This window comes from Crinia signifera, chromosome 1 (assembly GCF_055691185.1).
Source record: "Crinia signifera chromosome 1, ASM5569118v1, whole genome shotgun sequence".
In the NCBI taxonomy this organism is placed as follows: domain Eukaryota; kingdom Metazoa; phylum Chordata; class Amphibia; order Anura; family Myobatrachidae; genus Crinia; species Crinia signifera.
The window spans coordinates 215850365-215866655 of NC_139217.1; the positions used below are offsets into that span (position 1 = coordinate 215850365).

A 16291-nucleotide genomic window follows, 5' to 3' on the forward strand; every position below is an offset into this window, starting at 1 on the left:
AAATTGAAAGCAGATACAATTTGCAGAACAAAATGTAATATTCACAAAAAAAAATAATAATAATTTTCAGTCAACAACCACCTGACAGAATAATGGCCATGAGGGGAGTGTTGAGAGCTGTGGTTGGTGGGGTGGTAGTTTAGCTGATAGCAGTGAAAGTGATAGGAGCAGCCAATGATTCTCTTTGGGCTATATGGTCTCAATATTCTTTTTGTGCAATTATTCAGAATTGTGCTGTAGTGCTGCTACGCTGTGCAGTTTGAACTTATCTACATCTTACAGAAGGAATCCAGAGATTGTGACAGAGTTATATGTGAACTATTACATGACAATATTGCAGAATTGTATATGCCTGCTAAACTATGGTCTGATTTTTGCTTTTCTAGCACTCACCATCAACACCACCAGCAGCTTGAATGTGTTGTCTTTTGGAAGTTGCCTTTTTCCCACTTACTAATGAAAGAAATAAAAATAAAAATATCATCCCTAACTGTTAATTCCTTTGCTTTCACAAAATTAGCAGAAAACTGAATTTAAAAGAAATGTAAAACATATGCAAATGTGAGTTCTACTGGTATAATTTGTCATGCTCGGCATGAATCGGCAAGAGCGAAAAACGGCCACAAAAATGGCCGAAAACGGCTGAAACTTTGCCATAACCACGTGAATTTGCGGCAAATTCGACTATTCATGCAGTTTTGCCAATGCTGGATTTCTCGGCCAGGTGAACAATCGGTTCGAGGATTGAATAGGGCGGGTCTACTTCACCCTAAATACAGGGAAAAGTGCAGATTTTTCATGTGGAGAAAAAGCCTGGCAGCTTCAGCCAAATGATACACCATAGTCATTCCCACCCTGTTCTAAACTAATTCAACACATAGCGATGTGTGTATGGTCGATCTGTGCTAACCAGTGTTCTCTGGTTAGAACACTGGCGATTTGACTAGGTCTTGACTACACGTAGTCAAGATCTGAGCTGGCGTTTCCCAGGAATCTACACTACTATGGGGTGTACAACGAAGCGGTCTGTGCTTAATTTCTAAACAGATCGCTTCGAAAAAGGGCTATAATTGCCCCATGTATGCTCCTAAACTCTTGTGGATCAAAGACCATATTCTACTCACTGCTCCCCGGACCCTCCATCCGCTTCCTACTCCTATACAGCAACAACAAAACAAACTGTCTAACCTGTCTTTAGCTTCACAAAAGAGTGAGATCAGTGCACAACTGATGCCAAAATCAGAGGGTTTTGGCCTGCATTCAGGTTGGATCACATATGCTAATCTACTCGCCACAATGCAATGCAAGAGGAGGTGCACACCACTTTCTTGCAAAAGTTCATCTGCTACTGCAGCCTGAGTAAGTCTGACCTTACTCAAGCTTACAGTTACAGGGGACCTTGCTCAACCAAGTAAAACTGTACTGCAGATGCGGTACTTGGCCTAACCACACCAGGAAAACAAATGCTGAACACCTCCACCCCACACTGTGAACACTTCTGCCTGTCAATAAGGCAGAGGTATTCGTATTACAGCGGATGCAATTGCAGGACCAGTCCTACACATTTGCAGGAAGGGTCCTGTGCTTGAGCAGTTTCCCAATTATTGGTAAACTGCAAGTTGGATCAATATGCGATCCAACCTAGGCAAGAACCTTATATTATGAAACTCACTTTGACATTTGCTAGAGGTTTTCTCACCAGAAAACCTACAAAATGTCACATGCAAGTAAGGTCAGCACATTGAAACTCCATGCCTATTAAATGATGAAGATTCTCACACAAAACTCTCATCGTAATTTGGCGAGCGCAAACAATAGTAATAAAAAAAAACAGACCCTATTACATTTCTCCCTTTTCTTTTGTAATATAAAAGTAGGAGGCCAATTACCATGTAGAGTACAAATGATCCCACCAATAGTATGCCTACTCCTTTAACCCCTTCAGTGGTGTTTTTTTTATTAGGAGCGCTCCCCACTGGGCGAGTTCTTACTGGGGAGCGCTCCCTAAAATAAAACCCCACCACTGTGTCCCTGGGTCCGGACGGCGGCGCTGATCTGTGTAATAGCTGCTGCCCGGTCCTGCCCCCGGAAGCCTGGCTATGTTTGGCGTGACGTTACACGATCACGCCGCACACAGCAGGGGGGTGGGAGGCCGGGCAACAGGAGCCGGGCAGCCGCTTGAAGCTGAGTGCAACGCTGATCTCAGCGCTCGGCCCAGGAGCGCAGGCAGTGGCACTCCCGAGAATTTTCCAGGTTGCCAGTCTGCGCACTGGAGCAAACCCCAGAAAATTCTCAGGAGTACCAGGGAAGGGGTTAAATATGTATTAGTGCTGTGTAGTATGCATACACCAGTTCAATAATTATTTTGATATAAAAGAAATCATCAGTTTGGCAGCACTATGACAAAGTTAAATTAAACTACAGTAAGGGCAGTCTTGGATTTTGTCTTTTGACTGTACGTGCCTATGATGAAACTTCTTTGCCCAGTGCTTACATGTTTAGCAGTCTATACCTGTGGGTGTCAGATGAAGGTTGCTGAAATTCTCAGGAGCTTTTTGTGCAATCTCCATTTTACGATCCATGACAGCAAAGACCTTATTCCCAGGCTTGGCCATCCTTGGCACAACTGGACCTTAAATTTTGTGGGAAGAAAAAGATAACTCTTTTTTTGGGGGCACTGCTTTTAATGTTAATGAAAAAAGATTAATTTTACGTATACTGATGGGACAAGTGGGTATCAAAACAATAGAATAACATCAGTCAGTTCAAGCGAAACCCCCCTTCCCCCACAAGTGGACCTTATTAGAGGTGTGTAGTAGAGGTAGCGGTCATTTTACATCCTCTATGGGTGCACACAATCAACTAACTTGCCTAATCAGACCACCCATACTGCAAGGGCACCTTATTTATATATATATATATATATATATATATATATATATATATATACATACACATACATACATACATACATACATACATACATTGATCCCCCAGATATTATGGCTAATACATAATTGCATAACATCCAAAACAGTAAAATAATTTGATCATTACTGATCACATTGGTACACACCTGAAAGTACAGTATAGTGGCTTTAGCAATTATTTCATACTTTGGCTAGGAAACCTAGGAAGACTAGCAGCTCAGCTAGCAACATTAGACCCAGACTTTAAGGGCCTGTTACTTTTTTGGAAGAAAAGCAAAAAAAAGAAATTACAATAAAAAAAAAAAAAAATAAGCAGCAACTAAATGAGCACCTGAGCAAAACCATGTGCACTGCAGTTGGGGGAATGTAACATGTGCAGAGACAGATTTTGGGTGGTGTGTGTCCACGCTGAAATCTAAATTTCAGTGTAATGATAAAAAAGGGATTTTTGTAAGAACTTACCGTTCGAATCCCTTTCTCTGATATGGTCCTGGTGACACAGCTTCACATTGGGATGTAGGAGGGTCCGTAGGAGCCAGGCACCTATCCTAAAGCTTTTGGAGGGTAGGCTCCTCCCTTCTGCATCCCAGACTCCTCAGTTCAATCTTTCAAAGCCACTGGAATACATTAACTCAGTACAACGCCTGCACATATTATATGCACAATTTCAAATTTAACTTTTCAACCATTTATAACATGAAACATCATGAACACTGGCATGCTTACTGAGCGTAAGGGAGGGATCGCTGTGTCACCAGAACCATATCAGAGAAAGGGATTCGAACGGTAAGTTCTTACAAAAATCCCTTTTTCTCTTTCAATGGTCCTGGTGACACAGCTTCACATTGGGACGTTCCAGAGCCGGTCCTTTGGGTGGGAACGCTCAGGTCTGCAGCTCTCATCACTGCTCGCCCGAATGATGCGTCCTCCGACGCAAACTCATGGAACCTATAGAATTTGGCAAAAGTATGAACAGATGACCAAGTGGCAGCCCTGCAAACCTGCTCAGCTGTTGCCCCATGTCGAACCGCCCAAAGGTGGCGACTGATCTGGTGGTATGCGCATTAATCCTGGCTGGCACAGGCCTACCAACTTTAGTATATGCAAAAGCAATTACAGAAACGCAACCACCTAGCAATGGTCTGCTTAGAAGCAGGCCAACCAATTTTGTGTACATCATACAAAACTAGCAAAGTATCAGTCTTCCTGACACTCTTTACTCTGTCCACATAAATGCGCAAGGCGCGCACAACATCCAAATTCCTCAATTTGTCCCTATTCCTTGAACTCTCTGGGGGTTGAAACACAGGCAGAACTATCTCCTGATTTAGATGAAAAGCAGAGACTACTTTTGGTAAAATTTGGGGTACAGTCCGAAGGACAGCCCTATCATGAATTATAAGGAAGGGAGACTTGCAGGACAATGCTCCCAACTCCGATACTCTTTTTTGCTGACGCCACTGCCAACAGAAATACCAGTTTCCGTGTAAGGAATTTAAGGTCAGCCGACCTTAACGGCTCAAAAGGCGCCTTTTGAAGGCACTCCAGAACCAGAGATAAATCCCATGGTGCTACTGGTTGCTTGTAGGGAGGTTTCAATCTAGAAAACCCCTGTAGGAAGGTCTGTACTTCCGGTAACAGTGTTATCCTTTTTTTTGGGGGGGGAAATAAATTGACAAGGCCGAGATCTGCACTTTGAGTGACTGAAGGCTTAACCCAGAGGAAAAGCCATCCTGCAAAAACTCCAGCAATTTAGCCAACCTAAATTGCGATGTGTGTGACTTCTGCCTTTCACACCACCTAATATAGGTCTTTCAGACCCTATAATAATTTACAGAAGACACTGACTTTCTAGCTTTAATCATGGTGTTAACCACAGCCTCTGAGAACCCCTTGTTCTTCAAGATGGCGGTTTCAACAGCCAAGCCGTCAAATTTAACCGAGCTGAATCTAGATGGTTCAACGGTCCTTGGTTTAGAAGGTCTGACCTCAGAGGTAGATGCCACGAGTCCACAGACAATCTCTGAAGCCTCGAGTACCAGGACCTCCTTGGCCAATCTGGGGCCACTAAAATCACCGGGATTGCCTGGGCCTGGATCTCTTTTTTTTTTTTTTAACTCTTGCCAGCATTGGAACTGGCGGAAAGACATAAAGTAGATTCCCCTCCCAGGGGATGGTCATAGCATCCACTGCTTCTGCCAGTGGATCTCTCGTCCTGGCATAGAACCTGGACACCTGATGGTTGAACCTTGATACCATCAGGGCCACAACCAGAGTTCCCCATTTCAGATTAATCTGAAGAAATACTTGTGGATTCAGGCTCCATTCTCCACCCCTGGTATGAATATCGCTGATAACGTTGGAACATTCCGTTCCGCCCACAAGAAGATCCGGGACACCTCCCACATAGCCAGCTTGCTGCGTGTGCCTCCCTGGTGATTCAGATGCGCCACAGCTGTGGCGCTGTCGGTCTGAATCCTTAAAGGGAGCCTGTCTCCTGCCAGAGAAATCACCTTCCACACAGCTCTCAGTTCCAGAATATTGATCGGCAAGGCAGACTCCTCCGTGGTCCATAAGCCCTGCAGACGCAGGTCCAAGACAACTGCCCCCCCAGCCCCTGAGACTGGCGTCGATAGTGACTACCAGCCAGCTCCAGGACTGCAGAGACCGACCCCACTTAAGGGAATCCACCTCCATCCACCATTTCAGGGAAGACCGAGTTTCTGGAGACAACACTATGTGTTCTGACTTCATGGTCTGAGTATTCCCCGACCAGGCTGTCAGAATGTTCCACTGGAACACTCGAGAGTGGAACCTTGCGAACTGTAACGTCTCAAAAGACGCCACCATCTTCCCCAGCAGCTTGAGAGACCTCCAAACTGATGTGTTCTGAGAGCCGAGGATCTCCTGGACCAAGGCAGCCAGGTCCCTGGCCTTTGCCTCTGGTAGGAATACCCGATGTATATGGGTATCCAGAATAACTCCCAGGAACTGGAGTCTCTGTGACGGCACCAACTGAGACTTTTGTAAATTTAAAAGCCAACCGTGAGCCTGCAACAAACCTGATGGCTTCTGCCAAGTGACTCTTTCGCTTCTCTGCTGATTGCGCTTTGAACAGCAGGTCATCCAAATATGGAATCACAGTGCTTCCCCTCAGCCGAAGCACCGCCGCCATTACTGACATTATCTTGGTGAATACCCTTGGCGCTGTAGCCAGACCGAAGGGCAACGGCTGGAATTGCAAATGCAGGTCTCCTATCGCAAATCTCAATAGAGCCTGATGTTCTGGATGGATAGGAACATGAAGGTATGCGTCCTGGACATCCATGGACGCCAAAAATTCTCCCTGGTCCAGGCTCAGCAGCACTGACCGTAGAGACCCCATTTTGAAATGGTCTACCCACAAATGGATATTCAATGACTTTAAATTGAGAATCGGTCTGAAAGACCCGTCTGGTTTGGGCACCAGAAACAGAGTGGAAAAAAAAAGGCTTCTGGGTACCGGGATCACCACACCCTTCTCTAAAAGAGAGTGAGCCGCTCCCAAGAGAGCTGTACGGAGCCGAGCCTCCTTTGGTAGTGGTGTGGGAATTAATCTTCTCGGAGGAAGACCTTTGAAGGGAATTCTGTAACCCTGGGCTATAATGTCTAATACCCAGGAATCCTGGTCTAACAATGCCCATGCGTCCCTGAACTGTGGCAGACGCCCCCCCCCCCCCCCCCCCACACCTTGACCACCGCCGGGCCAAATCCCTTGGTAGTCATGCGGCGGGTTTGTCCTCTCCTTTGGTTTTTGGTTTATTATGAAAAGAACCAAATTAAGACTCTGGGGCCTTGCCCCTGGAGGACTGAAACTTTCCCCTAAAGGATTGTCCTCGAAAGGACGCACCTCCTCTAGGGGAGGGCTGAAAGGACGGCCTAAAAGCAGAAAACCTTGATGTCTGCTTGGCTGCAGGGGCCGGCAGGAAGGTAATTTTACCACCCGTGGCCTGCTTAATAATTTCTTCTAGTTCTGAACCAAACAACAGTTTTCCTTTAAAAGCCAATGCCTCTAAGGCCTTCTTAGACTCGTTATCCGCCTCCCAAGCTTTAAGCCAGAGCACTCTCCTGGCATTGACGGACACTGAGGAAACTCTGGCAGCCATTTTGAGAGCTTCCTCCTCAGCCTCAAGGACATACTCTGCAGCTGCTTTAAGCCTCTCCGCAAGTAACAACACACAAGGATCAGCATGTCAAATAGTGCACAGGTCATTGGCCCACACAATCATGGCCTTAGAGACCCAGGCTGAAGCAATCAGAGGGCGGAGTGTGTAGCCCACCCCTTCAAACATTGCCTTGAGGTTACCCTCCAGCTTTTTATCTACGGGGTCCTTAAAGGCTGCTCCCCCCTGCACTGGTAGCACAGTGGTTTTTGACAAGCCTGCCACAGCAGCATTTACCACTGGAACCTTCTCCCAGAGGTCTGCATGAGCCTCAGGCATGGGATACAGGCTTAAAAATCTTTTAGGCATCTAATGCCTTTTATCAGGGGTTTTCCAGGCCCCTTCCAATAAATCTTGTAAACCCTCGTCTGCAGGGAAAGTATCAGTTTCTTTACGCTGTCTCTTAAAAACACCCTTTGCAGGAGTTTTATCTTCCACAGACAAATTCAATGCCTGTTTAACAGCAGTAATCAAATCCTCCACCCCTGAGGCTGAGGACTCTTCAGAAACATCACCCTGATCCCAGGGTATGTCTGTGTACTCTCCCTCCTCATCAGCAGCTAACACTGGTACTGAATAAGACCTTTTAGGGGTCCCCACAGAATCACCATCAAACTTGTCCAACAAGTAATTAAACCTGCTGATTCCCTTAGCAGTATCCTGCATGACCTGTAATAAGTCAGGATCTGTCTGGGTCAGAGGCAAGGAGCCAGAGGACTGCTGAGAGAATGGCAATGGTCTAGGGGAATTACCAGCACATCACTCTGCCTGTCCAGTAATGCACCAAAGCATTAACAGACCTGCCCAGGGACTTGGCCCACGCAGGCTCCGATAGCACTACCCTCTGGGGTTCACTCCCCATGGGTTTCACAGCAGCGCAAGAAATACATAAGCCCCCCCTGGCCATCTGCTCAGGGACAAATTTCAGTGTACAACCACTGCAAGCGCTCAATGCATTTAAGGCTCCCTCCCCCAAAACCACAGACTGTTGCTCAGACATGATGTTCTCAAATAACACAGTCACAGCACCTCAAATGTACAGGCATTATATACAGAACCAATGTACTCAGTCACTTAGCTGTCTGTAGTCTTCAGAATGGGGAAAGCGATGCCCAGGAAATCCAAACACTCTGTCAGGATCTGTAAGCCAGCTCAGCTCCGCTGCAAGCGTTCTGAATGGTGCCAAAACAGAGTGAGGGAAGAGACCAAGTCCCTGCTGCTGCGGGGTCCGTGGCTTTTGGCGCCAACCACCCCCAGACAGCCGCTCCCATTGTAGGATCTCCTAGTTCCAGTATCTCCCCCTCAACTGGGGACCACTCAGAACATGCCTGTAACACACTGCTGTCCTCTCATATAGGAGCTCAGTGTGTAAGCTCCGCAGAAAATGGCCGCCGCCATCACGGAGCGCCTGTCCCCCATGATCCCCACCTAGCGTGAAGCCGGTTTCAGAACGCTCCGGAACCCAGGCAGCTTCTTAAAGGAAGCTGTAAGCGCTGCACAGGGAGGCCAGACAGCGTCTCCCCTGTGCACAGCGAGCTGACAGGACGCGCTTCTGTCAGCTCTTGCTGCGCTAGCAGTGTGAGGATTCACTAAGGAGAATCCTCACACTGTGCCTACCTAGCTAGTGTAAAAGTTAATAAAATAATAAAAACCCTAACTAACTCTAATCCTTCGGCTGCTCCGGCAGCCCTTTAGAATAGCACTCACTCCAGTGGGCACCTAACACGAACTGAGGAGTCTGGGATGCAGAAGGGAGGAGCCTACCCTCCAAAAGCTTTAGGATAGGTGCCTGGCTCCTACGGACCCTCCTACATCCCAATGTGAAGCTGTGTCACCAGGACCATTGAAAGAGAAATTGTTAACCATTTGTTTTCTACATGCAAAAGCAGACAGTAAGTACCATGCACAGAAAAACATCGAACTGTATTTGCTCCCCTTGCAATTCAGCATGTGTTCCAGATAAAAAGTTCCTTGCTTTTTTTTTTTTCTTTACTTCCAAATCAGAATAAGGCTCTCTCCTGCAGTGACCTTCCCCTCCTCCTTTTCTTACTGTGGAGATCATAACTAACACACACAAAAGTTTACCTTAATAAGAAATGGAATGAGACTAGAGTACATGTCCTTTCGGTTTGCAATAAGGTCATATAGACTGGAAACTTATTATCTTCATAAGAATTGGGACCCGCACTGTACAATTTTAATATGGCGTTGCATCGTATGCCATTACAATGGTATGCGATGCAATCAGAACCGATTTTTTATTGTACAGGCACCCTGATGGGTGATTACTATGTTAACGCCACCCCCACTATAAGCGCGAACCCGAAGCGTGGCGAGCGCATTGAGCCCGCGAGGGGCGGCTGTATGCGTCCTCCGACCTTTTCATATCCCCACTATCGACGTCGGCGTGGAGTTGAGTTTATATAGTGTGGTGAGCGCAGCGAGCCGAGCCCGAAGTGTGGCAAGCGCAGCGAGCCCCGCGCTGAGCCGTGGAATACATGTGAAGTAATCTGCATCCCCTCGCTGCGCTCGCCACGCTTCTGGCTCGCTGCGCTCGCCCCACTATATGATTCGATCGATACGATTGCATAAGATGAAAATCGTGGGCGCCGTGCTAGGAAACAAGTACCAACAATTGTTTACACTTTATGTTATTTTCATCAGAACCCTTTCACTCCCCTATTGTAACTACATAGAAAGGGTTATGCTGTGCTCCATTTTGTAAAATACAGAGGATAAAAAAAAACAGCACAACTTTGTACAAATGTAATTATATATTGACTATGGAAAAACCTCAATAAAGCAACATACTTTTCTTGTTAAGTTGACCTTGTACTGGCTCTCCAGAAGCACTCCAAAACATTAATGGTGGTAATGATGCCCTCTTGCTTCTTCTAACACCACTTTTATTATCATCAGAGAGGTATGTGTCTGGCATTTCCAAGTTATCGGATAGAATGCTTCTCAGTTCCTTACCTGCAAAATAGAAGTTTTGTACATACCGGTTAAGTCCCTTACTCCATAGGGGACACTGAAATACAGAGTATTGGGAGTGCCGGAGGTGGCTGGCACTTTAAGAATTTACAGACCCCACACCACAGCAACCTAAAGAGCTCAATAAGTTTCTAATAGAGGAGCTTATTCTTAGTCATCCACTAATGGCACTAGCGCTCAATGTTTGTATATAGCTGCTTTGCAAATATATGAAATGACCACAGAAGATGTCTTGTATAAAGACACCCACCTGCGGCATCTCTGACCCACTGCTGCATCCAAAGTCACAGCAATGGATCAACATTATAACCATTCATCTCAGCGTCGGACATCTGAGTAACTCTCATGATACCCAATATGTCAGGCTAATGGGGTCAGTGATAGAGGTGACAAACGCTGGGTCGCACCCTTGTTGGAGCTGGGTCCAAATACCTGGGTGCGACCCGGTGTTTTGGTGTAAAAGGGGTATTATTTATTTAGCACCTTCTAGAAGATAATAGACTCAGAATGGTTGCCTATAGCAACAGCCCATCTTCAATAGAACTCCCATCTTAGTAAATGAACACAGAGGGGGTAATTTACTATGCTCCCGGTATATGGCTAATCCCGGGTATGAATTGATATGACGGGCATGAGCCGTATTTTGTGAAAAATACGAATACGGGAATAGCTAAATATACTAATTGGACGTATTAACCGGATTCGTATTATCTGATTGCATAGCATGGGAGTCCTATGGAGGCGTGAATAGCCAGTCAGCAGCGGAACTTCCCCAGGGCCTGCTGCTGATTGGCTGGGGGAGGGGCCTTAGCCAGTTCAGTGAAGGAGCTGCAAATGTAAACAAACACTTGTGGTTCGTCCAGTGCATGGCACGGGTGTGTGGTTTCTTATTTTAAACCTGCCTACTTGGAATGAATAACCCAATTCGATGAGTGATTTTAGTACGAATTAAAGTTGTATTTTTCTTTTGTGTGTCTTTTTTTCATTATTGGTTTTATTGTAGAACTACAAGTACCAGTGGGCCTTTAATGCCCCACATGCTGGGACTTGTGGTTCTCCAAGTCCATGCACGCGGGTGAGGCTTGCAGGGAGTTGTAGTTCCACGACAAAATCCAATAGTTAATTTATTCTATTTTTACGCAATAGAAATCAGCCGATGCCCACTGCCCTAAAGCACCGGAGACAGCCCCGAGCTTCAGCCCAGGTAGGGGATATCCTGCAGGGGTTGCTGACTAGTCTGGGGGTTAATGCTTTGGCCTGGGGGAACTTGTACAAAAAGATTCCTCCGGCTGTGGCATTACCCTGCTGATTATTTGGACCTGGTGGTGGTTGTCAAAATACGGGGACCCCTATTCATTTTGGCCTCCGTCTTTTGGGACCAGCCCATGAGCCTGGTGCTAGTTTACAAAATCCTGGGGAACCCCAAATTCTTTGTCCCCTGAATTTCTAAAACCAGCACTGGCTCTTTGAGCCTGCGCTGATTACAGCCATGGGAGGACCCCACGCGATTTTTTTTTTTTACACAAAAAAGCCTGCACAGATCTGACTGATACATGCAGACTTCAGCCAAATACACCTGGAAAATGAGGAGTATTTTCCAGGCGTATTTTCAGATCAAATATTGCCTGTATTTTACATACTACCAATTAGTACATTTGGAATCACCATTTGAATGAATGGTGATTCGTATCTGTATTCTTTCGATGGCGTATGCGTTTGCATTCTGGAATACAAATAAGCCTGTGTGACACAGCTCAACCTTGGGATGTAGTGGGGTCCGCAGGATCCAGGCACCTAGGCTACTTTAAGAGGCAGGCTCCTCCCCTGCTGCGCCCGAGAAATCCTCAGTAAAACTTCCAAGAGCCCACTAATATACTTTACTCAGCACAACGCCTTAACATATTAATATGCACAATCAAAAACAACCATACAGATTTATTTGCCGGCACTCGCTAGAACCTCCCAGTTGGCGGGCACTGGTGGAGAGGGACTCCATTAGACTGGGATGCGCAAGCGCCTCACACGCACGTGCGTCCCAGTCAGTCGGCAGCTGGGTGGCAGGACCGTGCCGTCTCCGCTTCAGGGAGATGGGCAGGGTTATGGGGGGTGTAAGGAGGTGGTGGCAGGTGTTGGGGGTACCGACGGGGAGGCGTCGGGGACCCAGGGGAGCTCCATCGGATCGGGGCGCGCGAGTGTCTCGTGCGCATGCGTCGCCTTACGACGGCTGCGGATTCCTTCGCCAGACCCTGCAAGCATGAGCCCCCATGCTCCATCTGTATAACATGATAAATTAACATGGAACTTACTAAGCATAAGGGAGGGATTGCGGTGTCACCAGGATGGACTCAGAGAAAGGGATTCGAACGGCAAGATAGACAAAAATCCCCTTTTCTCTATCGTCCATCCTGTTGACACAGCTCAACCTTGGGACGTTCAAGAGCCATTCATTTGGGAGGGTACGCTCAGGTCTACAGCTGCTCGCTCAAATGAAGGGTCCTTCAACACAAAATCATGATAACTGTAAAATTTGGTGAAAGTGGAGGTGGCAGCCCTGCATAACTGCTTCGCTGAAGTCCCATGACGCACAGCCCAAGAGGAAGCAACTGACCTAGTGGTATGGGCATTAATCCTAGCCGGAACAGGCCTGCCAACTTTAGTGGAAGCAAAGGCAATAACCAATCTCAACCACCTAGCAATGGACTGCTTAGAAGTTGGCCACCCTCTCTTATGTACGTCATACAGTACCAGTAGGTTGGGATCTTTTTTTCTACAGCATGTTGGTCGACAAGCATTAGGTCGACACCGTTAGGTCGACATGGGGAAAGGTCGATGTGGTTCTAGGTCGACATGGGGAAAGGTTGACATGGGGTTAGGTCGACAGGTCATTAGGTCGACACAAGCATTGGTCCGACAGTGTCTAGGACAGTCAAAAAGTTCGACATGGGTTTTTTCACTGTTTTTGACCCAATTGTCGACACTGTCAACATGGACAGTTTCAAGTGCACCAAATCCTCTTGCACGATTCACTCACCATGATATGGGCACAGTGCCTCGCTGCGCTTGGCACACTATTTTATTCTCTCACCACATCCTAGTGGATGGCAGGGCATGAAATACCACCTGTCGGCACATGTCAGCTCAAAAAACTGTGAAAAAGCACATGTCAACCTTTTCACTGTTGACCTAATGACCAGTCATCCTAAACCAATGTCGTCCTTGACCCATGTTGACCTAGAACCATGTCGACCTAACTGTGTCGACCCATTGCTTGCCGACCATCATGCTGTAGACCAAATGACCGTATCATTAACGAGTCAGGATTATGAAATTCCTAAACACTGTCCACATAAACGCACAGCGCATGCACCACATCCAATTTTTTACGTTTGTCCCTATTTCTTGCCTCCTCGGGAGGACAAAACATCGGAAGCACAATTTCCTGGTTCAGATGGAAGTTATAGATTATAGACACAACTTTTGGCAAAAATGTAGGTACCGTACAAAGGATGGCCCTATCTATTAAATATATATTATATAAAATATATATTAAACCCCCTACCGGCTGCTGATACTGGGGTTAATACGTATTAGGAAGGTCTGAACCTCTGGTAATAGAGCCACTCTCTTCTGAAAAAAGGTACATAGCGCAGAAAGCTGTACCTTCAAGGACTGTAAACTCAAACCTGCTGAATCCCCATCCTGGAGAAAATCCAGGAGCCTGCCCATCTTAAACCTAGAGGTGTGTACCTTCTGATATAGGTCTTCCAGACTCTATGATAGTTTGCCACAGACACAGGTTTTCGAGCCCTCAGTATACTCTGAATAACTGCCTCCGAGAAACTCTACTTCTTTAATAAGGAGGTCTCCAAAGCCAGGCCATCAAACTGAGATGAGCTGGGTCCTGATGAAGAAAAGGACCTTGCCGGAGCAAATCTGGACGAAAAGGAAGACGCCACGGTTATGCCACCGACAACCTCAGTCTGTCAGAATACCCGGACCTCCTGGGCCAATCTGGCGCTACCAGAATGACACTCGACCTCTGCACCCTCACTCTCTTGAGGACCCGAGAATCATGGGAAAAGTAGGGAAGACATAAGCCAGGTCGAATTTTCAAGGAACCGTAATGGCATCCACTGCCTACGCTGTCGGATCTCTGGTTCATGAACAAAATCTGGCCATCTGACAATTGTGTCTGGATGCCATCAAGTCCACCTCTGGGAGGCCCCAGAGAGCCACAATGTCTTGAAACACCTCCGGGTTCAACGCCCATTCCCCTTCCAATAATTCTGATCTGTTGAGAAAGTCTGCTTCCACATTCCGGATGCCCGTTATAATCAAAGCCGACAGGGCTGCGGGTGCCCCCTTGATGGCTGAAATAGACAAAGCCGTGGCTGACTGTATCCTTATCAGTAACCCCATCAGTAACTCCTCTGCTTGCTGAAGAGCAGCCTGAGATGTAGAGCTACTGCTCCCATCCTCTGAGACTGGCATCGGTCGTGACTACAAACCACTCCCACGTTTGCAAGGAATGACCCAGCTGGAGCGATTCCAGATCCATCCACCAGACTAAGAATTCCCTTGTCTCCTGAGTCAGGACAAGCTTTTCCTGCTTCATGGTCTTTGGATCCCCTGAGATGGGGATGTAGAGATAACTGCGCCACCAATCCTACAGAGCTGTTGGGCAAGATGATGGCCACATTTGAAACACTGCAATATGCAAGGTTTCGTTCAAGAATTTTCCAATGGAACATTATTACCAGTTCAGAAATAGAAAAAAGTAAAGCAACCGGCGCTTCACTTCAAGGCTGCTGCAAAACCTCTTACAATAGCAACTACCAATGCTATAAAAACAATCTAATATATATACAAAATGTAGAGATAACTGGGCCACCAATCCTCTCAGAAATAATTTTAGAATATTTTTATAAATACTCTGTCCCAATTGGGAATGTCCTTGTTTCTGTCACAAATTCCAATGTTGATCCCAAACGTGATAAATTTCTTAAACTTGGTAAACAATTTCTCTCCATACATAAAAAAGAGAAACAAATACGACCATCAGGTATATGTTCACATGGAAATACTGATATCTGGGTTTGGGGGAATTTCCCAACTTCCCAAGGATAATTGCTTACACGTGCTTACAGGACAAGTAGTGTGTGCACTCCTATCTGGGTATCTTTTAAATTGACTACCACAGTGTGCCAAAGATGATAGAGAAAGCTTACATGTGCTTACATGCAAGACACTAGGGATACATATAACGGTTTATTTATCTTTAGAAGGTGCTCACACTATCTTACTTGATCAGGTGTATGCACCAAGCATATAAAGGTATCTTTTCACTTCAAACTTGATGATATGCCATATGAAACAAATAAAAGACTCCTCATGGTGCAGATAAATAAAACATGAGGCTTTTATTAATGACAGAATAAAAAGATAAGGCAAGCCTCGTACCGTGGAAAAGGGATAACAGCAAGTGAAGATGGAACCCGGGTAGCTCCTGCTAATTAATCCAAACTGATCCTTGGTGCGGGGATGATGACCACTAAAAACACTCCAACAGAGGTATGTCTCTGGCCTTGGTTTCTGGTAGAAACACCCTATGCAGGTGAGTATCCAGAACCACTTCCAAAAATGTCAGTCTTTCGGTCGGGCCCAATTGATACTTCTGGATATTCAAATATCCACCCGTGTTCCTGAAGGAAGTGTGTCGCAACAACCAGATGTTCCTGCAACATCTCGGCCGACTCCGCTTTGAACAACGGGTCATCTAGGTATGGGATGATTACGACTCCCTTCAACCTGTGGGCCGCCGCCATGACAGCCATCACCTTTGTAAAGACCCTCGGCGCGGTAGCCAAACCAAATGGAAGAATCGCAGCATAGATTGATGTTCTTTTCAAATAGGCACGTGTAAATATGAATCCAGAATATCTATGGATGCCAAAAATGCTTAGTAGCACTGACCTTAGGGACACCATCCTGAAATGATCTACCCACAGATGTTTTTTCAAGGATTTTAAATATGGAATGGGCCTGAAAGACCCATCCGGCTTTGGCACCAGGAACAGAATGGAATAGAATCCCTTCTTCAGTTCCCCCGGTGGTACAGGGACCACAACCCCCTTCTGGAGAAGGGAAGCCGATGCCCCCATAAGG

At 46.3% G+C, this 16291-nt stretch overlaps 1 protein-coding gene across 1 annotated transcript in view; it reads right to left on the reverse strand.

Annotated features, from left to right (window-relative positions):
- Nucleotides 1-16291, reverse strand: part of LOC146064682 (uncharacterized) — a 337031-nt gene that overhangs the window by 170853 nt on the left and 149887 nt on the right. Inside the window, exons 5-7 of the mRNA XM_083178470.1 lie at nucleotides 9944-10108; nucleotides 2513-2632; nucleotides 394-453 (exon numbers count right to left, since the gene is read on the reverse strand). Coding sequence (XP_083034596.1) covers nucleotides 394-453; nucleotides 2513-2632; nucleotides 9944-10108 — 345 coding nt within the window. The remainder of the gene's footprint in view (nucleotides 1-393; nucleotides 454-2512; nucleotides 2633-9943; nucleotides 10109-16291) is intronic.